The sequence below is a fragment of the Oryx dammah genome, unplaced genomic scaffold (genome assembly GCF_014754425.2).
Source record: "Oryx dammah isolate SB20612 unplaced genomic scaffold, SCBI_Odam_1.1 HiC_scaffold_10, whole genome shotgun sequence".
NCBI lineage: Eukaryota > Metazoa > Chordata > Mammalia > Artiodactyla > Bovidae > Oryx > Oryx dammah.
The window spans coordinates 30,064,356-30,088,215 of record NW_024070194.1 but is presented as its reverse complement, the minus strand read 5'-3'; the positions used below and the strand labels follow the sequence as shown (position 1 = coordinate 30,088,215).

Here is a 23,860-nt window from a genome sequence, read left to right as displayed (position 1 = left end):
TAGACCAAGGCGAGTGTCAGAGACGAAATAAGATGGGGACTGAGAACTGACCACTGAACTTGGAAAAACATCTTTGATTTTTTTTCAAACAATATTCATGTGTAGTTTTTGAGATTAAGAAAAAGATAAAAACAATTTAATCAGAAGTGAAGAAATAAGCATGGATGTTTTTCTAAAGGAAAAAACAAATCAACTTAGAACTGAAACTTGCCGGGAGGGAAACAGGGCCACTGTGATCTCTGGGTGTGATTCCTCCTGCCTCATCAGGACACAGAGGCAAAGCTGAAACATGTTTCCCAAGAGCCGGCCTTTCCTGGTGGGCATCACTGCCCCTCACGTGGGAGCCCGGGCCTGGACAGTGGGTCACCAGAGCAGGGGCTTTAGGGACAGGCTGGAGGCCACCCCTCAGATTTCCACAAACCCAAGGAGCCTGGGGCCTGGGAGGCTATGGCGGGAGCTCTGGCAGCACCTGGGGCTCAGTATCCCAAGAAAACATCCACCCTGGCCCCACCTGGCTTAGCATCCCCCTTCCTGGCTTTGATTGTTACTGGCCATCCTTGGGGGTGGGGAGTGCTGGTTTACCACCCCCTCAACACAGCAGCACCTCATTAGGCAATGCCTTAGGCATCTTCTGGGTCACGAGTTGATGTCTGTGTATGAGTGTGTAGTGAGGAGGGTGGATGGGAGTACGCACATAGGAGAGGAGGAGAAATGTGCACACGCATGCATGGGTGTGCCAAGCACAGGTATTCACACATGTGTGCATGGGCGGGTGCAGGGCTGCATACACACATAAGCTTGTGTACAAGCTGCTCACAGGTGCAGGAACATGCTCTGGTGAAGCTCAGGAGTATGTCAGAAGGGGACCGGGGACCAGGGCCAGGCAGGGGCGTGAACCATGCACAGGAGAGTTTCTGAATGTGGGTGTGAACCTGTTGGTGTGTGTCTGTGCCCAAGGTGTGAACAGATAGATGTCTGGGAGGGGTGTGAGCATGTGGGTACATACAAATGTGGGTGCACGCAGGGGAGGAGGGAAGTGGGGTGTGTGCACGAGTGTGTGTGTATGTGTGCAGGGAGGGCACGTGTGCAATGGGAATGGTGTACACGAGTGTGAATGTGAGGGTGTGTGTGCCGACATAAGTGCTGGGGAGAAGGGGCCGCAGTGTGTGTGGGGCCCACTATCATGTACACTGTGTGTGTGAGTGCCCAGCTGTGAACATGCCTGGCACACACGGGGTAGTGACAGAGGAAGGGGGTGGGGGAGATGCCCCCTCAAGTCTGGCTCCTGGTGGGCAAGGCCCTCTCTGACCCCTGGGACAGGGTCCTGCACTTGATAGGAGGCTCAGACTGAGCACCTACTTACTAGGCAGTAGCCTCAGGGCACAGTGGTGAAGAGGCCAGCCTGGAATTGCCCTGCTGGAGCTCATGACCCTGGGTGGGGCAGGCGGCTCCCAGGATGCATTCAGGAGGGGGTTGCACAGGTGATGACTGGGTAGACTCTGCAGTTCCCAATGGGGAGCCTGGGGCTCTGATCCAGGAGTACCAGCTGCAGCTAGGTGCTGACTTTCCTCTGGAGTCAGGCTGATTCACTTACACCCTTTGAAGCCTCACTCTACAGCCAGGTCGTGTCCTGGATGCCACAGGACACAGAGCCAAATCAGATGGGTTCTCACTCTTATAGGGCAGAGTCTTGAACACAGGCAATAATCATGTGCAGGGTGATCAGTAAGAAGAGGCTTGGGGACAGGGTGTTGGAAGAGATCTGAGAAGACTTCCTGGAGGTGGTGGTCCCTGAGCTGGGTCTTGAAAGCTGACAAAGGCTAGGGAGAAGGAAAGGCATTCAAGAAGGGAGAACCATGTGAATATAGGTGTAGAGGAGAGAAAAGGGCTTGGCACAATTAAGGGACCAGGGCAGAGTCCTTGGGTACTCAATAGTTGTGAGCACGCTAGGGAAGGGTTTGCCCAGGAATGAGCTACCTAGGACCCTAAAGGATGGCTTCAGTTGCCATCTAAAGAGCAGGCCATCACTGGGAGCAGCCTACTGGTACCTGTTGGGTGGAGATGCCCCAGATGCTGCAGTGGAAACTAGCACCTGCCTTGGAACCAGTACAAATGAGGATACACATGACCTTGTGAATAATATGGGAGCGGGCCCACTGGGGTCAGGGTACTCTCTCCTCCATCGCCACTCCAGGCCACACAGAGAACTGGACACTGTCCATATGCAGGTAAAGGGCAGACCCTGGTATGCCCCTCCACATAGCAGGTAAACTCTTAAAGTGCCAAGACAGTCTGAAGCTTGGGTGCTGGGGCCAGAAGAAGCATATATCAGGCCTAGCAGGGTGACTTAGCAGAGTCACTTTTCTCAAAGCTTCCACTTTCTCACCTGTAAACAAGGGGGTACCACTGTCTCTCTCTCCTCAAGGCCAGACATTCAGTGGTTGGAAGAGCTGGCCTGAGATCTGTACGTTTCCCCAACTCCCATCTTTCCCCTGACCCACAGCCAGCTGTTAGCAGAGCAGCTGGCTTACCTTCCAAGATCTGGCCAGACTCTGACCTCTTCTTACCACCTCTATTGTGCCACCATCCTTCACCAGATCCTTATCTCAGCTTCCAAACCAGCCTCCCTGCTCCACCTCACCTCTCTGTGATGTACGCTCCCTGCAGCGAGAGGAGCCCATAAAACCTAAGGTAACGTGATAATTTCTTTGTGCAAAACCCTCCTGCAGCCTTCATTGTTCTCACGGTGAGACCCAGGAGCCTTCCTGCAGCCTTGCTCGCAACCGTGCTGGATTCTTAACTCACCTCAGGGCCTTTGCACTTGCCACTCTCTCTGCCTGGCACTCTCATCCTCTAGATATCTGCATGCTTGATCCCTCACCTTCTTCAGGCCTGAGAAGCTTCCTTGGCACTGTGTATAAAGCACTACCCCCCTCAATGTCCCTTGCTCTGCTTTACTTTTCTACAATACATTATCACCCACCACCCAACATATTACAAGCATTTGTCAATTTCATCAGCATCTAAATCCCCACCTAGACTTATAAATCCTTTGAGAGGGACTCAGTGTTGTTCCCTGCAGTGTCCTCCAGGTTTATACCAGTGACTGGCATTTGCTGAATGTATGTTCTAGTTTAGATTCTAATTCTGCCACACATGAGACCCCAGAAAGTGTCTTGATCCCCTTGGAACTCTGGTTTCTCATCTATAGAATGAGGATGCTGCTGCTGATAATAATAACAATAACACCAGGGCTATTCTAGGATGAAACAGGCTAACGTGTGTGAAGAGCTCAGTGCTGTGCCTGGCACAGAGGAAGTGCTCAGTGCGGGGCGTTACCACGGCAGTGGATATTTAAGGATGAAGAGGAAGACAGACGATTGCAGCCATAAGCCTAAGAAGCCAAAGATTCTCTCTGAGGCAGAACCAGCTCTGCCTTGATGTCTACACAAGATCCCTTGGAGCAGAACCTGTGCACAGGCTGTGTGCACTGTTGGCAGGAGGCCGGGAGGGCCAGAGGCCCTGGTGAGTGTTTGCTGAGTTTAGACGGGACCTGGATGTAATGAAGAAATGCTCACGGCGCAGCCCTGTTTTCAAAGCAGCAGGGAAAGAACTACCACTTGATGTGTGCTGTAAGCACCCTCTGCTTTCTCCAGGCCTGGTGGGGCCAGGCGAGGCTGGGAGAGCAGGCAGGGGCAGTAACACCCACCATGCACTTTCTTGACAGCCTAACCTTTCCCCTACTTCCCCCATTTTGCAGAAGGAGAAACTGAGGCCCAGGATGAAGCCTGGAGAGGCTGAGAACCCCAGTGTGTCCTTTCAACCCCGAACCTCCAGGCCCAGCTGTTCCTCTAGGACAGGCCCTGGTGCTTCCCGGCCACGCTCTCATGGGTACAACACACTGATAACACATACCAGATAAGGCCACAGAACAGGAAGCCCTCATTTATTTAACTGTCATGACCCAGGGATGCAACTGCTGTTGTCACCAGCCCCTTCCTCCAGGTGAGGAAGCTGAGACCCGACGAGGCAGGAAGGGGCAGAAGCAGAACTCAAACACAAATGTCAGACACATGCAATCTCTTCCCTCTGTGACCGGGTCCCCTCTGGCTCAGGCTTCTGGATTCTCAGGCTGCCAAGGACACACACACATTTTCCCAGTTGAGATAAAGGCCCCCTTAAAGCGACACGCATTTATTAAATGACATTTGCCAAGGTTTCAGCACATTCTGCGGTCGACAGCAGACATTCTCCGGACAAGATTTTCCCCCAAGTTGACACTATTCACAGATGCCTTTTATAGTGCTTTTCGCAGTTCACAAAAGCACTTTCCACAGCTCTTCATTCCCTTAACCCTCAAAGGTCTCTGTGCAAGAGGAAAGTCTGGTAGCATTTCCATTTTACAGATGAGGCAACCAAGGCTCAGAGCAGAGAAGGACACCTCCTCCAGAGCACACAGCCAAGAAGCGGCACATTCATCTGGATTCACTCAGGAATGTGTTCCAAAGCGGATGCCTGTCCATTGCCTCCCCTGCTAGACAGAGGGTCTGGGGTACCATCACGATGGAGGGTGAGAGAGGCATCCCGGCTGGAGCATCTGAGCTGGAAGGGACCAGCAGGAGAGCAGCCCAGCTGAGCCTCTGCTTCACAGAAGAGGAAACTGAGGCTCAGAGGGACAGCATGGTGGGTTCCAAGCCCTGGTTGGTAAGCGAAAGAGCAGGGCCTCCACCTGCTCTTTAGAGCCCCAACCAGAAAATGATGACTGCAGGATGATAACAGTTGATGATGGCTAACAAGCATTGAGCACCGGTATTACCAGGAGCACAACAGGCCTCACAACCCTCCACAGGGACCCAGCAACACAGGCTGTCCTACCCCCCCTTCACAGAGGGGAAGACTGAGGCTCGGGGAGGTACAGCCACTTGGTCAAGTCACAAGGCTGCAGAGCAGTCTGACTCCACCCACATCCTCACCCACTGCATCAGATGGGCTGGTGTGATGAAAGACCCTCGGGGGAGGCTGGCACTGAATCAGGCCCTTCAAGCCGAATCCCGGCCAAGAGAGTATAGCATGAACTGCATCGTGTTTCATGGTTTATCTGCTTGTTCACCATGGAGTTTACACTGGGGCAAGCTGTTCAGTACAGCGAGAATTTAGGGTTTCTGGCCCCTTACCTCCATCCTAGATGGCACTGATACTTTGTGCTTCCTGATTATCTTGAAGTGAAGTGAAAGACGCTCAGTCATGTCTGACTCTTTGCGACCACATGGACTATACAGTCCATGGAATTCTCTAGGCCAGAATACTGGAGTGGGTAGCCTTCCCCTTCTCCAGGGGATCTTCCTGACCCAGGAATTGAACCGGGGTCTTCTGCATTGCAAGTGGATTCTTACCAACTGAGCTATTTCACACGATGGGCAGGGATTTGTAGTCGTGGTCCCCTTACAGAAGCAGAACTGTGTAATGGTTAGGGCACAGGTCTGTTTTCTGACCAGGATTACTGCCTGTGTGACCTCAAGTTTCCGAGCTCCCTTTTAAAAAATGAGGATCTTTCTTCATTCAAACAATATATATTAATCTGCCTACTTTTAGCAAGCCTAGTACAAGGTCCCAGAGGCCCAGCAGTGAATAAGACATAGTCCCTACTCTCAGATAGCTTATATTCTAGTGGCAGAGACAGGGGTGAAATAATGAAACAAATATAAAAATGGCTAGGAGTGAAAATACATTTAGCACCACAAAAGAGAATAACAAGCAGAACCAGTTTTAGAATGGGGCAATTGGGAAAGGCATCTCTGAGGAGGTGAGATGGCTGCTGAAGGCTGAAGGAAGCAAAGGCCAGGGAAGGTGCTCTGGTAGGAGAGAAGAGCAAGTGTAAAGGCCCCGAGGTAGGAAAGCAGCCAGCTCACGTGAGGTTCAGAAAGAAGACTGCTGCGGCCAAAGCCCTTGGAGGAAGATAAGTGTGGTACTAGTTGGAGCTGGAGAGATGGATGTTTTCCAGAAAATGCCACGTCTCAGGGATCATAGTAAGGAGTTTGATTTTATTTGAAGGGAATCACTGAAAAGTTCAGAGAAAGACCAAGAGGATTTGATTCACTCCAGGTGCTATGGGTAGAGACTGAAGGCGGTAAGAGGGGAAACAAGACAGCAGTGATGAGGGTGCTGCAGCGTTTAGGGGCCTGAGTTCAGACCTAGCTCTGTACTTATGAGCTGTGTGACCTCAGGCAAGTCACTTCACCTCTTTGAATATCTGTTTCTTCATCTGCCCAAATAACAATAGTTCCCATCTCACAGAGCAGTGGTGAGAATGAAGTGAGACAAGGTATAGAGTAATCATCCTATCATATGACCTCACATGTTCAATGTCAAATGCTCAGTGAATTAGATCCTACTTGGTCTGGCCCTGACCTCTCCTGACTCCCACACTGCCTATCTCCCTTAAGTCCAGCCTCACTGGCTATTCTTGGAACACAGCTAACCTATCCCAGCCTCAGGACCTTTGCACTTGCTACTCCTTCTGTGTGGCCTGCTGAACCTGATATTCCCTTGGCTGCTCCCTCGGTTTTACCCAGGCCTCTGCTCTTGGGAGAGCACCCCCACCCCATCCCCACTCAACCTTCTATTCTATTGACCTGCTTTAGCTCTCTTCATGGCACTTGTCTCCACCTGACAGAACGTTTACTTGGGTCTGTTTTTCCTTTCTCACTAGGATGTCAGTTCCATCAGAGCAGGTGGTTTTGTCTGTCTGCTGTTATATTCCTAGCACCTAGAGCCACCCCTGGCACATAGATGCTCAAAAATATTTGTTGAATGGATATTTACAATTAAAATGACCATAATAAGGACAGAGAAGAGATTAAGAGTAAACCGAGGCTTGGATTTAGCTTTTTAACTCTCACTGGCCACGTGACCTTTGGAGGAGCCCAACTTAGCTTTGGGGAGCCTCAGTTTCCTTATCTGTAAAAGAAGGATAAAGGACTTCATATATTTTGGCTCATTATAAGGATTATTCAATGGCACACGTTCAAGTATTGATGGTTGAAATGATGCCTCATGTCTACATGTTCAAGTATTGATGGATGAAATGATGCCTCATGTCTAGCAGTCTTTACCCATCCTCCCTCCTCCAGCTTTTCCCAGAAAAATGAGAGGCAGGTGAAACTTGAATGGCAGATGAGTGTGGAAGCTGAGGTTCCTCACACCATTCCTCATCTCACAAATGTTTGAAATTTTCTAAAATAAAAAGATAAGGAAGAGGCAGCAGAGAGTCCCAGCTCAGCTAGCGCCCAAGCACACCGTACATGACTTGCTTCTGGCCTGGGCTGCCACTTCTGAAGGACGCCGCAGGCTGGCATTGTCATGCACACACTCCGGCCCTCCCGCCTGCAGGCTCATCTCTCACTCCTGGCTCCCAATCTCCCCCTGGGCTGCACACCTGATCTCCCCCAGCTCCTGGCTTAATCTGTAGCCATCTCACACTCTGTGCCCCCAAACGGACGTGCCAGGAAATCTTCCAGACACAAAGAACCAATTCTGTATAACCACCAACTTCCACCTCAGCTGTTTTGCATCTCCCTGGACTGAGGGCCTGGCAGGGAAAATCCACCTTGTGGAGGGCGCTATCAAAAGACCTGTCCCAGGAACACCCAACAGGAAAGCAGTTTCAGCTGTGAAAATAGATGCTTCCTTCTTCGGTACGTGATGGAAACACATCTTGGGAAGAGCCGCTGTCTCTGCCTCCCAGAAGGATGGACTGACTGACAAAAATATGCAAGGAGCACCAAGAGGGCAGGAGAGCAGCACCCCTGAGCCTCATCGCTCTGCCGGGCAGGGTGGAGGGATGCCGAGTGAGTGAACATCATAGGCGCTGTGGCCATCCTGACTCTTAACACTTACTGTGTGGCCTTGAGCAAGTTGCTCTGCCTTGCTGAGCCTAGTTTCCTCACTGGTCAGATGGATTTGATGATAACCATGCACATCACCCAGGGTAACCCTACGTACCACTGGGATCTTCCGCGCCAAGTGCGGAGCCCAGTATGGGGCCGGGAATGATGGTTCCCATTATTATCACTTTGCTATTTTCCATAGAATGTGGCATCCTGTCAGATTTCTAGCTTTAGTGATGGAAACTTCCAACCCAGCCCGGTTTTAAAGAGCCTTGGCCTGAATGACAGGGGGCTTGGTGTACCACCAAGCCTTGCCAGGGATCTGCTGTGTGAGCCCAGCCAGCTCTGACCTCTCTCAGGGCTGCAGTTTTCTTGGCCGCACACAGAGGTGCTTACTGACGGCAGTTCTCTCAGGCCTCCTCCGGCTTTCCAGGTCTGGGAATCCACAATTCCAGCCCTGTGGATCGAGACAGAGACACCTAGAGGCAGGCTGTGCCCACGGCGGGTGCTGAGTCCCAGGAACTATTCAGCCACACCAGCCAGTCTCTGCTCAACTTGTCTTCCCTGACTGGACAAAAGCCACAGGGAAAAACGTGATGCTCACGTTCACTCGCGACAGCTCTTGTTTTGTGAGCGCCTCTGCTCTGCGTGCAAGGACTTTTGCAGGGAGCTTTATCAACATCAGTCCCACTCCCATAGATGAGGAAACCCAAACAGAAGGAAACGACGACAACTGAATGTAACGTGTGGTAAGCTGGTACTAAGTACGTACTGAATGCCAGGCACAGCTTCAAGCATGAAACGTGGGCTAACTTAGTCCCTGAAATACAGTTGTTGATGTCATCTCCATTTTACAGATGAGGAAACAACCACTGGGCTCAATAAATTGTCCAAGTAGGCTAGGCTGTGTCTGTGTGTGGAGAGGCTACAGCGCAGAACCACTATGCCCACCAGAGGTAAACATGCAGTAATATGTGATTAAAAAAAAAAGGGAAAAGTAATAAGTAGCCTCAGATAAATCCTGGGGTGAAGGTTCAGAGGAGAAAGAGATCCATGGAACAAGAGGCAGCACGAAGGCAAGGCTGAGTAGGTTTGGACATGTAATGATAGGGACGTATAGGAAACGGCATCTCGGGTGGCAGGAACAGCATAAGCAAAGGCACAGAGATGAGAAAGTTCAGCTGAGGTTGTGGATTTGTACAAAGGCATTAAACAAACTTTGGTAAAGTATGCCTGCAATGCGGAAGTCCTGGGTTTGATCCATGGGTTGGGAAGATCCCCTGGAGAAGGAAATGGCAACCCACTTCAGTATTCTTGCCTGGAGAATACCACGGACAGAGAGGAGCCTGGTGAGCTATTATCCACGGGGTCACAAAGAGTCGAACACGACTAAGCAACTAACACAGACACACATTTACCAAACTGGGTTAGGCCCTGTGTTAATGGCCATTAAACAAACCCAATGCCTCTTATTCGTATGTCTGGGGAACCCTGGAGTGAAAAGGGTCCAGCTGGGGCTTCTACAAGTGGAGGCCATCTCAGGGTCTCTCAGGTGCTGATACACTTGAGCTGCCAGGAAATCTCTGGCTGCAGGGCGGAAGTCTGGCCATCTAGCAACATCTCAAGAGGTCAGCTCTTTGGAAAACATGTGGCTTAGAAATAGGGCCTTTCAGGGAGGGAGCCCAGGCCCTGTTGTAGGTTTTTTTTTTTTTTTTAAGAAAACTTGGACCCACTCAACAGTTTTGAGCAGGAGAGTGACATGATCAGAATTGTGTTGACAGACCAGAAATCTGAACGCATTAAAAAGAGGCGGGGGTGGGGGGGGCACCTTCCATCAGTTCAGGACTACAAATAAGAAAATAATCTGTCGCACGGAGCCATTGGAAGCAGCGAGCGAATGCGTGTGGGATTCATACAACAGTTTTAGACTGCCTTCCTCTCACACACCCCCTCTCCATCTGTCGCAAAGGGCACCAGGAAGATGCAGGGAGGAAGATTCCAGCTCTAGGGGCTCCAGAGCTCAGCAGCCCAGATCGGGGGCTCTGACAGGAGCCACACTGCTCCCATGAGTTGTCATTTAGGAGGGCCAAGGGGCTGCCAGTGTTCCCATCCTCAGGGCAATCTCAGAGAAACAAGTGTGGCTCAGTTAAAAACTTCTGCCCCAGAAGGAACCCTTTCACAAACCTCTATCTGAGCTGGATAGGGGGACCCTCTCACGCCATCGGAAAGTACCATTGATTAAGTCATCAAACGTCTCCCCTCTAAGGCTACCCAGCCATAAGGCAAAGATTCAAAATCCAAGCTGCCTACCACTTACCCCTTGGGCAAGTTACTTCCCTAGTCTGGACTCTATTTTTCTCATCTGCAAAATGGGGATAATAGCCAACTCACGCTTTGCTTTGCTGACTGATAAGATAGCAGATCACTTGGCAGATAAGGCACTACTTAGGATTCAGCCAGGAATATAGGCAACATTCAAGGAATGTTGGTTCTCCTCCCTTCTCTCAACACGTGGATCCCATTAGGACTTCATACATGCTAAGTGATGGCAAGTAAAGGAATGAATCACACCACGAGTTTCCACGGGGTTGGTAAAGGAGTAATTAATGGCAAGAAAGTACCCAGAGAACACCAAGACCTTAAAGGACCTTCCACAGACTCTTTGGGGCCAAGGCACCCGGCTGGTTTTTTCTTGTGAAAGAGGAAGTGAGTTGAACTTCACCACTTAGGAAAGTACAGAGGAATCACCAGCATGCTACCCTCTTCCGAAGGGTGAGAGGTTCACCAGAGTGCTCAGCTGTTCCCCAAAGTCTGACACCCACTTTGGCCTGGCCTTCTCCTAATCAGACCAAGGAGTGAATGAGAGTTTATCTGAAGTCTGTCCAGCAGGGGTCCCAGAGGTCCTCAGACCCGGAGGGGCCAAGTGAGGAGCCTGCAGCCTTGGTGTCAGGCACCGCTGCTGCCACTGCAGAATCCAGCTTCCCAGGTGCCCCCAGTCCAGGCCCCTTGCCCTTCTCGCTGTCTCAGAATCTCCCTTGGTGAAGTTGTTTGAGCAAACACTGGCTCCAAGAACACAAGTTGGTGACTTCACTGGCCTCTTTTCAGAACTTCTCTTTGGCAACATTTGTGCTGAAAGCAATCCTAAACTTCTTCCCTGCCTCCCCTATCCAAGATAATTCACGTGAGTAGCCCCCTCCAAACAGTGATCATGTGAAACCATAGCAGTCATGTGACACCTCCTAGGCCGACAGTTCCGCCGGAGACACTAGTAGTCATTCAATCCAAAGACGCCTTCCCAAGCCTGACATTTGAGTTCCTCACTCAAGCAAATCCATTTTCTTAGAAAATTGGACAACTGCCTCCTTCTACCTTTCTGCTCTTCTGCCCTGCCTCTCTTCTGCTTTGTCATAAAATCCATGCCTGGAGACCTGAGGGAAGGGTCTGAAGCCCCATTCTTCAGCCAAACCAGGTGAACTCCATGCCAGGGCCAAGGGTGACCAGGACCCTTTAGAACTGAGTGAAGGATGCTGAGAAGCTTGAGCTCTGGGTGTGACACCCTTTCCCCACCACCCTCAACCAAGAAATGTATTCTTTCCGCCTAATATTTATTTATTTCAAAGTTAATCTTGGCCCCTCTGCTGCTCCCACTTTTTCAGGCTATTGATGCTGAATGGATTGGAACGGAAGTTTTACAGCCTAATCTTTACCATTTTATAGATTGTTTTTATAGCAAAAGGGGGAGAATTTCCTCACGAGAAGGGTGCTGGTGCTCCCAAGGCAGCCTTGGGAAAGGCAGCTGCCCACTTGTTAATCAGCATCACCCTGAATTTCCCAGGGACGGAACCACAGGGTCCTGGTTAGAGAAGGGTCTCAAACATTCAGAACTTAACTTGGGCCCAGTTCCCTGCTTCAGGGAAATTAAGCACTTGTGAGAGAATCTCGTGCATCCCAGGCCAGGAAGGAGGGCAGGGCAGGGCCTCAGACTTTTACTGGGTGTAAATGGTCAGCTCAGGCAGGAAGGAGTAGACTGGCTCATCAGAGAGACATGAAATCTATTAGGGCTTTCTCTTGCCCAGCAAGGGCCCAAGTGTAATTGAAATACTGGGGGTGGGGGTGGGGGTGGGGATATGTGGGGGTGCCTGCGTGGGTTCTGGGGGCTCATTGGGGCAGAAAGAAGCTGCTGTCCACCCCCACCTCTCCCTCCACCCACTCTTTGCTAGTTCTCCCTTTCTCACCGCTATCAGATGGTTACCAGTCTCTAGGCAAATGCAGAAGGAGGGGGGAGGTGGGTACTGAGCTCATCTTTACCTCCCTCCCTCAAGACAGGGAGGTGCAGAGACCCCTCTGCTGACAACACGGCTTCAAGCAGCCAGAAACAAAATCCTATTCTTCCCCCCAAAAACTCCTTTAACACAGTTTCTCTGCCCTCCACACCCTCCCAGGAGACTCAGGGTGCTGCAAAACCCCTTTAAGAAGCAGGGCTCCTGAATGGTGACCTCACCCTTTGGCGAACACACGGTAGCCTTCAGAGCCCGCCTGCTGGAGACAGCCAGGTGTTTGATGTAGGCCAACAAAAAGACATGCTCAGAGCCACAGGTAACAGCCCCACTGAGCACCTGAGCTGCAGCGAGCTGCCTGGAAACCTGGGGAAGGCGGGAGAAAGGAGGGGGGCCGCAGAGCAGCCGGGAGCATGACCATCCACCTAGAGGCTTTGGCAACCACAGGGACAATCCGCTGTGTTTCCACATTGGCGTCTGCAGATCGCAGCCGCTCACCCCAGAGTTACCCTGGCCTCTCTTCCTCTCTCTCTCCCCCATACTAACACTGCTTTACTCTGCGCACCAGAGGGAGAGCTCACTCTTCCCCAATTGTCATAGCCTGTTTCTGTTCCATCCTGGCCAATACAGGAAGGACCTCTGCCCCTATCCCCTTCTCTCAGACCCTGAAGTCAAACATGTGGAAAACATAAGACCTGGGAGAGAGATTCCAGAGGAGCCAGGGTCCCTTGCTCTGAAAGCCACTGACAGCCCGCCTCCCCCATCAGACTGGGCAGGGACCAGTGAACCAGCTCTTCTGGGTCTGTTCTGATGCCCAGCGTAGTGGCGCACAGTCAGAGTCCAGAGAGACTGGGTTCCATCCTTAGCTGTGTGACCTTGGGCAAATCGCTGTCCCTCTCTGGGCCTCAGTTTCCTCATCTGTAACCCTGGTTACAGGCATCTCTCCCCCTATTACTGCTAGACATTAGTCGAGTGGCTGCGAGTGGCGGGCTGAGAGGCCTGGGTCGGCAATTTGGGGACGCTAGCGGTGGGCGGTGCGGGTGCTTACCTGTCCAGGCGCTGGACGCGGCGAGCAGCAGGCAGAGCAGCGGCCTGAGGCGGCCGGGGGCCGGGCGGGCTGGCTCCATGGGCCGCGGCTGCGGAGCGAGGAGGGAGAGCGGCCGTGAGTGCGCGCTCGGGCGGGCGCGGGCTGGAGCGGGGAAATGACTAAGGCTCCCCCTTCTCCCCCCACCTCTCCTCCCGGCCGGGCTTCCCCCCTCCCTGGAACGGGCGCCTGGAGCGGCTTAGGAGGCGCCGTCAGCGCCGCGGTTTTCGGAGGAACCCCCCTCCCCCGAGCCCCGCCACCCCGGAGAGATCAAGAGACGGAGAAGGGGAGAGACCCCAAGCGCGAGAGAAACGAAGCCAGGGACAGCCCGAGAGAGCCGGCAGGAGAGGGAAACAGACCCAAGGGAGCCAGGCAGAGAGCCAGAGACACAGAGAGGCGAGAGCTGAGGAGAAAGAGAGAGAGAGCGCGCGCGGAGTGAGCGAGGCGGCGCGCAGATCGAGACAGACAGCGCGGGAGAGGGAGGACCGCGAGGGCAGGGCGAGGGGCAGTGGGCCCGGCCGCCCCCGCCGCTGCCCACCTGCCCCACCCGGGCTCCTCGCGGCGCCGCGGCTCGCTTCCTCCGGCCCGCAGTCTGGGCAGGGGCCCCCGCCCTCCTTCCCTTCCCCTCCTCCCGCCGGCCTCTCTGGAGGCTGCGGGGCTCGGGCCCCGCGGGCACCTCCGCCGAGCGCCCGCCAGCTGCGCGCCCCGGGGAGGGAGGGAGCGAGAGAGGGCGGTGCGCAAGGCCCGGGCACCCCCTCATCCCCTCCCGGGCCCGGGCTGTGGCCCCGGCCGCCGGCGCCCAGCTCGGCTCGGGACTGGAAGAGCCGGGGCTCCGACAATGTGCCAGTTCAGACGCCCGCGCGGTGGCCCCGGCCCCGAACCGCCTCCCCCTCGCCCCCTCCCTCGGCCAGCCGGGCTCGGACCTGCGCCGCCCGGCGGACGAGAGCTGCGAGACGGTGGAAGCGTCGCCGGGGCTGCCCCGAGGCCGGGCCCCTCGCTCCACTTTGCGCAAACTTGTTTTTCTAAGGTCAGAGCCGCAGGCCGGCTACATCGTCCTCTTAAGGTGGACTGGGGAAGTTGCGGCCGGCCTCCCCTCACCTCCGGACTCTGGCCGCGGCCAGTCCCGGCTTCCCGCCCCGGGAGGCTGGAGGCGGCTCGGGAGCGCGGGGAGTGGAGGAGGGGGAAGTCTGCCTTTCGCCCCTCCTCTGCGGCCCTGTCCCGGGGCCCCAGAGCCAAAGCCCCTCTCGGGGTGGGTGAGGGCCAGAAGGGCCCCTATCCTTTCAGATCTGGGCCGAGGTGAAGGAAAAAGCAGGAAGTAAGTGAAGGTAGGGGGAAGGGGGCAGGAAGGAGAGAGTGATGGTACAAAAATAGCGTGTGTGTAGGAAGGACTTCAGTACCGCCTGGAAAAGCGGCGCGGGGAGGAGAGGGAGCTGAAGGGGGGCTGTGGCCAGGAAACCGGGGGGAAGAGTCCGGGCCTCTCTGGGGAGGTGGGCTCTCCCCGCCAGGTGCCTGTCTGTCAAGGAGGTGCCTCTCTGTCAAGGATGGCTGCTTCAGGGATGGGGAGGGGCCAGGAAGAGGTGCGGGGCCGGGGCAACTTGAAGGCCTGTGCTTCAGGAAGATGGCAGGGGGTGAGGAAGATGAGGGGATGGGAGAAGAGCAGGAGCCAGAGGCCTGGAGGCAGGACAGAGCCTGCTGGTGAGGAAAAAGCAGCCGTTTTCCCTCTCTCAATTCCTCTTTCTGTCCCCTTCTTTGAGGGAAAGCTGTATTCCCAATAGCACTCAGGTCAGGGATGGGGGTGAGAATGCTCTGATCACCAGGCCAAAGAAGGCTCCAGACTGGGGGAGGGAAAGGAGTCAGAGACCCTCTAATTGTAAATAAACAATAACCAGTTTGGCTTCAAAAAGCCTTTAGGATGATATGAAGCAAGGTGGGAGAAGGACCAGTCCTATAAACGGAGGAGAAATTGAAGCCCAGAGAGGGTATGGACTTGCCCAGGGTGACACAGCAAGACCTGGGGTAGAAACAAAGTTTGAATTTCTGATTCTCAGGTTAAAGATCTTTGTACAGTGACACCCTCATCCCTCCCTGACCCAACCCCAGCCTCCCTGTTAAATGTCTGGTCTTGATGTGGTGCTAAGACAAGGAGGCAGGCAGGGTGCTGCCTCGGTTCAAATCCTGCCAGCCACCTCTTGTGAGCTGTGTAGACTTGAGAAAATACCTTATTTTTGTGGCTCCATTTCCTGAGCCAACAGGAGTATCAACCTAAAAAGGCTGGAGTGAGGATGAGATGAGTTGGTATTTGTACAACATTTAAAAACTGCCACATGGCATTTGATAAATAAGTCAAGCATTTGACAGCAGTCCTCAGGAACCTACAGGGTTCTGGGTAGTATGTGAAGTGTAAGGAGATTTTCTTTGGGTGCAGGAAATGCAGCAGGGACCCACGCCATATCCCTGTCCATGAAGAATTTACATTCTAGTGGGGAGAGAGATAAGTAGACAAGCAGAAATAATTAATGAACAACAGAAGGTCGAGCTTACACAGTGAGAAGGGTGCACTGATTTGGACAAGGGTAAGTCCTCCTGAGACAGAGCTGAATCACAAAAAAACGGGCAGCAAGGCGAGGATTGGGGGATTTGCTGTTCCAGGAAGAGGGACCAGCACATATAAAGGCCCGGGGGCTAGCTTGGCTGGATGGGAGTGAGCAAAGAATGGGGGAGACTGGTCCAAATGGGTGACCTAGCAGGCCTTGGTAAAGCACATGCATTTATTCTGCAGGGGAGAAATAATTGGCACTGTTAAGCAGGGAAGCGCCATGGTCTGATTTATGTGTTTAAAAGGCCACTGTGGCTACAAGTGGAGAGTGGGCTGGAGGGAGGAGAGTGTGGAATCACAGAGATGTTCTGGGGTCCTCCTAGTATCTGAGGTGAGGGTAGGGAGTCTCCAACTGTTCAAGACCACATCTGACTGATACCATGAAGGTGACCAGTGGGGCTCCTGGGTAAATCCATCACCTGAATCTATCTGGGTGGGAGTCGGGGCAGGGGCTGCTGCTGAAGGTCAGAGATGAGGCAGCCTCTTGGCCTGGGCTTCCAGAAGGCTCTGCTGTTCACTGCACACATACACACAGACCTGCCTGGGATTAGGAACCTGCGGATTAGGGAAGGATAATAATGGAACCAGCTGCTATTTATGTAGCACCTTCGGCCAGGGCACCCAGCAGGGCTTCCCAACAGCCTCCCTTCTTCACCAGGAGGGGGTCGGGGCCTTGTTCTCCTGAATCAGCATCTACATAAAAATCACCCTTGGCCGACTGCCAGGGCTGGGAGATCACTGAGACCAATGGGCATCTGGATATGTACTGAGGTAGAGGGACAATTTGCCTGAGGTCATGCAGATTATGGCAGATAATTGAGGTGAATCAACCCCCTCCATGGGAGGCATCCTGGGCTGCCCCAGATTAAAGTCAAAATGGCTTTGCCCCTTTCCCATTCATTCACACACTCGCCCATGTTTATTAAGTGTCTGCTATGTGCTAGGCACAAGGCTGGGCACTAGGGATGCAGCAATTGAGAAAAACAGACAAGACCCTCACCCCAAGGAGCTAACAGTCTTGTGGGGACAAACAAGTCAGTCTGTAAAATCGCTAGTCCGTCAGGTGGGGACAGGCTACAGGGGTAAATGAAGCGGGACTGATGGTGCAAGGGGAGGGTGTCAGGGGAGGCCTCAGAACAGGTGATGTTTGGGCAAAGACCTGAAAGATGCGAGATGGAACCAGAGGCAGCTCCATCAGCCTTTGGTCCTTGACTCTGTAACTCCCTGGTGTAGCACATCGCCCGCTGGACCCTCCCTCCACATCCAGAGCCAAAGCACTCCTCAGCCCCTTCCTTCTTCTACTGTTCAGGTCCAGTTCTCTACCATCTCCCACCCTGTGTGTTCTCCACTCAGCAGCCAGAGGTCAGACCATGTGCCTCCTGTTCAGCATTGGTGGAAAGATGTGAAAGAGTCCGAGGAGGGGAGGGTCAGGGTCTTGAAGCCAAGGCTCTGCCTATTTGACTCATGCAACTCGGGGAAAAAAAAATTTTTTTTGAGCCTCAGTCTGTTCATCAGTGAAACAGGAATAACAAGGTCCACCCTGGTCAAGGGGTTGGTGGTGGCACAAACGTGAAGCTGCTGTGGTGGGAGCATTTGTGGAATTTGTCCCTGCTGGTAGGGTGATGGCGTCCCTGTGTGTGCCAGGCCCGTTTACAGGGATCGTCTTGTCAAAGCCTCAGAAATTCCACCATGTCCCCAGAGGTGAGGAAGCAAGGCCAGGGACAGAAAGCGACTGGACCAGGGTCACTCTGCCAGGGCACACAGGAGCCTGCAGGGACCCAGCTTTGCCGGGCGCCAGCCCTGCGGGCTCTGCTCCTCGTTTCCCATCACCCTGGGCTGGCGTCAGCAGGCAGGCCCGCCAGCCGCCTTTGTGTGGGGCCTGTCAGGAGGCCGGAGCTGCCAACGACCTATTTTTCTGGGCAAGAGGAGCCATTTGGAGTTAGAGACCTCAGCTGTGGAGCCAGAACAATAAAAATAAAAACAGCAAGGACTCCTGGGCAGCTTGGACCAGGGAACTAACTGCCCCAGCGAGGAGCTGCTGAAGGGCTGGAGAGAAGCTGGTGGGGGCTGTAGTAAGGAGTGTCCTCACTGAGCCCCCTGTTCTCTGACCTGCAGGGGGGTCATCTCCAGAGGTCACGTGGCTATTTTATAGCTGTGGAAACTGCAGTTCAAAGGGCTGGGGTTACTTACTCCAGACATGGGACAGACAGCTAGTGAATGACCAAGCCAGTTAGGATTTGAACTCACGTCTCCAGATAACAGCAGTTCCCATTTGTTCAGCATCTACTATGCTTTGTTGTTGTTATTTAGTCACTAAGTCATGGCCGACTATTTTTGTGATCCTGTGGATCATAGCCCGCCAGGCTCCTCTGTCCTTGGGATTTCCCAGTCAAGAACACTGGAGTGGGTTGCCATTTCCTTCTCCAGAGGCTCTTCCAGACCCAGGGATCAAACCCAGGGTCTCCTACATTACAGGCAGATTCTTTAATGGCTGGGCCACCTGGGAAGCCTCCTGCTGTGCTTTACTGGCGTGTTTTTTGTGACATATTCAAACCACACCTAGGTACTAAGAATTCCTCTAAGCTGCCTTAGAGGGGTCTCTGCTCACAGGTCACTTTGCAAGACCATCCTTTTAAAAGTCCCTTCCCCTACCCCAGTGTGTTCTGCCTCCTTCTCTACTTTCTTTCGTGTTCATCACAGGCATCACAACCTGCCAGCACTGTGCCTCTGCCCTGCACGTTGTCCATCTCCTTAATGAGCCGCGGGTCAGCCTATCCCTGGGCTCAGTGCCCGGCCTTGGGAGCACATACTATGGTGAAACACCCACCACTGCCTCTGACCAGTGATGGGGCAGGGTTCTCTGTCCATCTGTGCCTCACTTACCCAGATTTAGGAACTGATGGAATCAGACCTAAAAAGACTCTAGTAAGGAAAATGAGTTAATCTGCAGAAAGATATTGGCTACTGCCATAGTTTTCTCCCAGCACTGAGGCTCCAGGGCCTTAATAGTGAACAGTAGGTTATCAATAAATATCTATTCAATTACAAAAGCGACCTGCCCACAATCCCACGATAAGACATCTAAAGCATCCACCAGCAGAGTCTGGATTTGAAGAAGTGTTTCTCTGACCCTGTGCTTCAATGCACTCTACTTTATAATCACCTCTCCACAGCCCCCACCTTCCCGGCACAGAGCACGTATCATCCTCACCTGGAATGATTATTAAACCACGGATGCCAGTTTCTGATTCAGTAGGTATCAGGTAAGATCTGAGAACTTGCATTTCTGACAAGGTCAGATGATGCTGATGTTGCAGTCCAGTGGATAGACTGGTAGGACCACTGAATAGACTGGTTGGACTGTTTCATGAGCCCAGTCTCAGCTTTCCTATTGGCTGGTTTGCAGTCTCTCTGTCCTTCTGCTTTCTGTCCTTCCCACCTAGGGGAAAAAGGAGAGGGCAACAGTACTGGTTCAGAGGCTGCAGGTAGTGCCCCCAAAGCTGAGGGGCTGTGACAGATCACAGAGCCAGGGCCTGAGAGAGCCGTGCTGTAATTAGTGCTTTCCAGGGGAAGTCAGCGACTAAGCAACTTGGCAGGCAGGCAGGGAGCTCGCCTGAGCTCGTCAGGGGTGGGACCGCACTGTCAGGCCCTAAACACTGTTCTCAGGCTCTGAAGATCTGGCTCTGCATGGAGCTGAGCTCAGCTGTGCAGAAGATAACCTCCCCCAACCCTCTGGGCGGCAGGGTCCCCTGCAGGGTGGAGGGGTGCAAGGATGGCATCAGAACAGAGTTGATTGACTCAGCATGCACTGGGGGACCTGAGTTCAAGTGCTGACTCAGCCCAGTGATTACACGAATCACTGCTAAATTAGGACTGCTTACTAAGCCCCAGGCCTGAAGGATTTCAGTGGATTCTCTCATGCTTCTCACTCAATTCTCTTATGTGGACACGATTCTTATCCCCATTTCACAGATGGGAAAACTGAGGCTAAGAGAGGTTAAGGGGCTTGTGCAAGAACATACAGCCTGTGAATTGCAGAGTTAGGCTTTGGATCCAGGAGTTATCATCCCCCAGCCCCTGCTCCTCACCTCTGCACATTCTGCCTTCTACTTTGCTGTGAGCTTGGAGGCCCCACAGTGCCCTCTCAGGGTCTCCATCACACCAAGGGGCTTGCTGACTTCCAGGCCCTGGTGCTAAACACCAGGCCTGCTGATGTGTCATAGGAATGAAAGTATCTGGTGAATGAAATAAAGAATCAGCAGATGAGTCTGACTTTCCAGTTGTGATGGGACAATACTGGTCAGTGGCTGAGAGGCATGCTTTCAACTCAGGCTCTGCCCCTCACTAGCTGTGTGATCTTGAGTGGATCTCAGCCTCCATTTCCTCTTCTGGAAACAGGCTGAGGTCAGGATTAATGGGTAAAAGGGAGTGAGGGACGGAAAGAGGAATAAACCCCAAAGGCCCCTCATGATCTCACCTATCACCTCTCCCCCAGCTCGCTCTAGTCCAGCCATATTCATTTTCTCTGAATTCCAGAAATCCACCCAGCAGGTGCCCACTTCAGGGCTTTTGCACTTGCTGCTCCCTGTGCCTAGAACCTACTCTTCCCAGCCAGCCACCAGCGTCACTCTGCCTCTGCTCAGGTGTCCCCTCCTGAGAGAAGCCTGTCCTGACCACTCTTTTTAAAAGTCTCCTACCATTTCTTATTTTTCCTGGTAGCATGTAAATATGACACCCTCTTCGGTTGCTGGAGATTCGCCGACCTGATTCGAGCTCTACCCAGACTCTATGTTTGCTCTCTAGCACCTGGAGCCGTGCCTGCACAGAGTGGCTGCCCACAGGGTGAAGGGAGCCAGGCAGGGAGCAGCTCTGTCCACAAGGTGCTGGCAGCTCCACTGGTGGCACAGGTTCCTCTGCCCCTGCCCCTGCTTGGCCTGGGTGTCCCCAAGAAACCGATGTCTTCCTTGAACCTGGGTTTCCTTCCTAGGCTGGGAGGCCAGGACTCCAGTTGGCCTCATTCCTGTTCCCAAGAGGAAGTATTTGTCCCCAGCAGGAACTGGTCTGGCTCTCAGGGGAAGCCAAAGCAACCCATACTGCTCTCTGCTCCCAGCTTCTGAGGAGTTGGCACTGTGGCTTCAGGTGGCAGGTGGCCATGCTGGTACCATGCTACTGGAGCAAGGAGGGCGGTGGGCTGGAGGACCCCAGAGCTCATTTCCAGAGCTCCTCGGCCTCTTACCAAATGGGAGCCTCACAATCATGCTGTGCAAAGACTGGGCTTGGATGTCAGCCTCACCTGGCTGGAATTTGTTCCACTTGCGTCTACCCATTTGTACAGATGAACAAACTGAGGCTTCAGGAGAGGCAGAGACTGCTGGGCCAGTGGATGTAAGATGGTGAACCCCGATCTTCTGATACCAAATCCTTTACTCCTCATCTTTATCCTCAGTCCACTCTCTTCCCTGACCAGGAGGAAAGTAGTAACAGTCCCCATGGAAAGCATAAGAGGACTGAGGGGCAAAGAGAGAAATGGGGTGGCCCAAAGTCTCCCCCTAGATGCCTGGCCAACCAAACTGGATGATATTGGTCTGTGTTGTTCTCCTACGGTTTCTGCTCCCCAGTTTCAAGCGAATATTGGGGTTTAGTAAACAGGAGTTGTAGGGATTTGGCAGAAGGGTACCCAGAGTAAGGCCTTGGTTTTTCTAAAGTCTGAAACTGAAGAAATTGCCAGAGAAGAGTGGGAGAGGCTGGAGGGAGACAAATGTATTGTACGTGGCTGCTGGCAGGTCCCAGACAGGAGAGGATGCTGCCTTTCCCCCAGCAGGATGGCGGGGGCAGGGCAAGACCTCAGGGCAGGCTTCCTGGTGGTCCCAGGAAGGCTGACCAAGGCCTCCAGTCTCCTCAGAGATCCTGCAGCCCCACAGCACAGCTGAGCCAGTGGGGCCATTGGGGTGGGACAACGCATGGCCGGCATTCATTCAATAGATATTTATGGAGGACCTGCTATGGGCTGGGGTGTGTTGGGTGCTGGAGGCATTCATATTCTAGTGCGAGAGGTGGAAAAATGAATGTGTGAGTTTTGAAATACACTGCATGTCACGTGAACAGTGATAGCTGCTGAGAAAAAGGAAGCAGGGTGAGGGACACAGACTGATGGTGGGAGGGGGTGCTGCTATCTGTGCAGGGCGGCAGTGAAGGTCTTGCTCAGATAATGGAGTTTCCTGATGGATATGAGAGGGAGAGCCACACAATGAAAGGGGTAGCCAGTGCAAAGGCCCTGGGGTGGCAAGGACATGGGCAGCCAGGACACTATAGCAAAGGAAGCGGTAGGGAAGTAAGCTTGGATAGGAAGTAGGGCTCACAGTCTCACAGGCAAGGCAAAGCCCTCAGTTTTAAGTTGGAGGTTAAAGCATCTGCCTGCAATGCAGGAGACCTGGGTTCGATCCCTGAGTCAGGAAGGTCCCCTGGAGAAAGAAATGGCAACCCACTCCGGTATTCTTGCCTGGAGAATCCCATGGACAGAGGAGCTTGGTGGGCTACAGTCCACGGGGTCGCAAAGAGTCGGACACGACTGAGCGACTTCATTTTCACTTTCACTTTCACTTTCAGAGGTAAAGCAGTGTAGACAGATTCTTGGAAGCCACCTCTCTAATACTCTGGAACTAAGCAAACTCTTGAGAGAAGGAAGCCCCTAGAGCGACCAAGGGTAAACTATGTTTCTCCTCATTCCAGTGGACAGAATCACAGAGCAGAGGAGTTTAACGTCACCAAGGCTTCCCAGAATTTAACCCAGTTAAATGTAGATTCTGACTCAGTATGTCCCAATGGGACTTGAGATCTTACATTTCTAACAAGCTCCCGGGCGAAGCTTTAGCTGTTTGTCCACAGACCACACTTTTAGTAGCAGATGTCCATCCATGCCCGTGGCCTGAGAATCCTACCTGTTGTTCAGTTTTAAGCCTAAATCATTGCTGTGCCCTTTGAACCTGTGGGCCTGTTGTCCACAAGAACCAATGGGTCTTTCCTTTCTGTGCAAGCCCCACCCCTTGCCTGCATGATGTGGGAGGAGTGGACTCCAGAGCCAGCCTGCTGGGGTCCACATTCAAGCCCTGCCAGCTGCAGGTCACGTGCCTTTAGGAAAGGGACTTTGCCCCTCGTGTTCAGTTTCCCATCTGTAAAAAGGAAAAAAATACTGCCCCCTTTTAGAGGGCTATTTTGAAGATTTAAAGAAATAATATGTATAACAAGTCTGGCACCCAAGAGGTACTCAATAAATGTTACATCACCCCCTCCATTTCTGCCTGTCCTTTAAGGTGCATAATCAGAAGTATTTTCATCTTATTAGTTCAAGTTTTTCTATTTTCGTGTCTGTTCTATGAAGTACATATTAGTCTAAAAGTATATAACACATTTATAAAATAAACAAATGTACATTAGGGTGCATATTTTAAATGTTTTTACTGATGGGAATATGATTAAAACATTTTAAAACATGACCGATTTTTAAGCCTGGTGAAATTGGGAGAGAGTATTAGATCTGGAAGGAATTTCAAAGGCCTTCAGTTCCCCCATCATTCCCTCTCTCATTTGATGTGCAAATCTCTCTGTTACACTAGATTGCCTCTAGCAGTGGGGAGCTCACTACCTTTCTGGGCAATCCCATTGCAGCTCTCGGAACAGTTTCTTAAACTCAGTGCCTATTTGTGTTTCAGCCACTCTGAGCTCCCACGGTCTAACTGAACTGCTTCATGCATCATAGCTCTGCAGTCTCCCAAGGGCCCTAAGCCAGGCTGTGTGCATAGGATGCCTTCAGTAATGTCCCATGAATGAGAGGGAGAGGGGAAGGATGAGAAGAGGATGGGAAGGGTGACTTGCTTGTCATTCCTCATTTGGAGAGTTCACTAACAACTCGGTACTGTGTCCTCCTGGTCATGTATCCACCTATATAGTATGCGTCTATTTGTTTGCAGTTGTTTTCATGGGCTTGTCTGTACACAGGTGTTCATGTGAGTGCCACTGT

The 23,860-nt window shown here is 52.6% G+C and overlaps 1 protein-coding gene across 4 annotated transcripts in view; it reads right to left on the bottom strand.

The window, feature by feature from the left end:
• SIRPA (signal regulatory protein alpha) overlaps positions 1-15,763 on the bottom strand; it is a 47,114-nt gene extending 31,351 nt beyond the window's left edge. For 2 of the 4 annotated variants that reach the window (XM_040247781.1, XM_040247782.1), the window contains exons 1-2: positions 14,171-15,763; positions 13,212-13,299 (exon numbers count right to left, since the gene is read on the bottom strand). In XM_040247781.1, coding sequence (XP_040103715.1) covers positions 13,212-13,290 — 79 coding nt within the window. In that variant the 5' untranslated portion in view covers positions 13,291-13,299; positions 14,171-15,763. Of the gene's footprint in view, positions 1-13,211; positions 13,300-13,785; positions 14,067-14,170 lie in introns of those variants that run through there. The other 2 variants (XM_040247779.1, XM_040247780.1) reach the window with 2 other exon arrangements.
• Between the last annotated feature and the right edge of the window lie 8,097 nt (positions 15,764-23,860).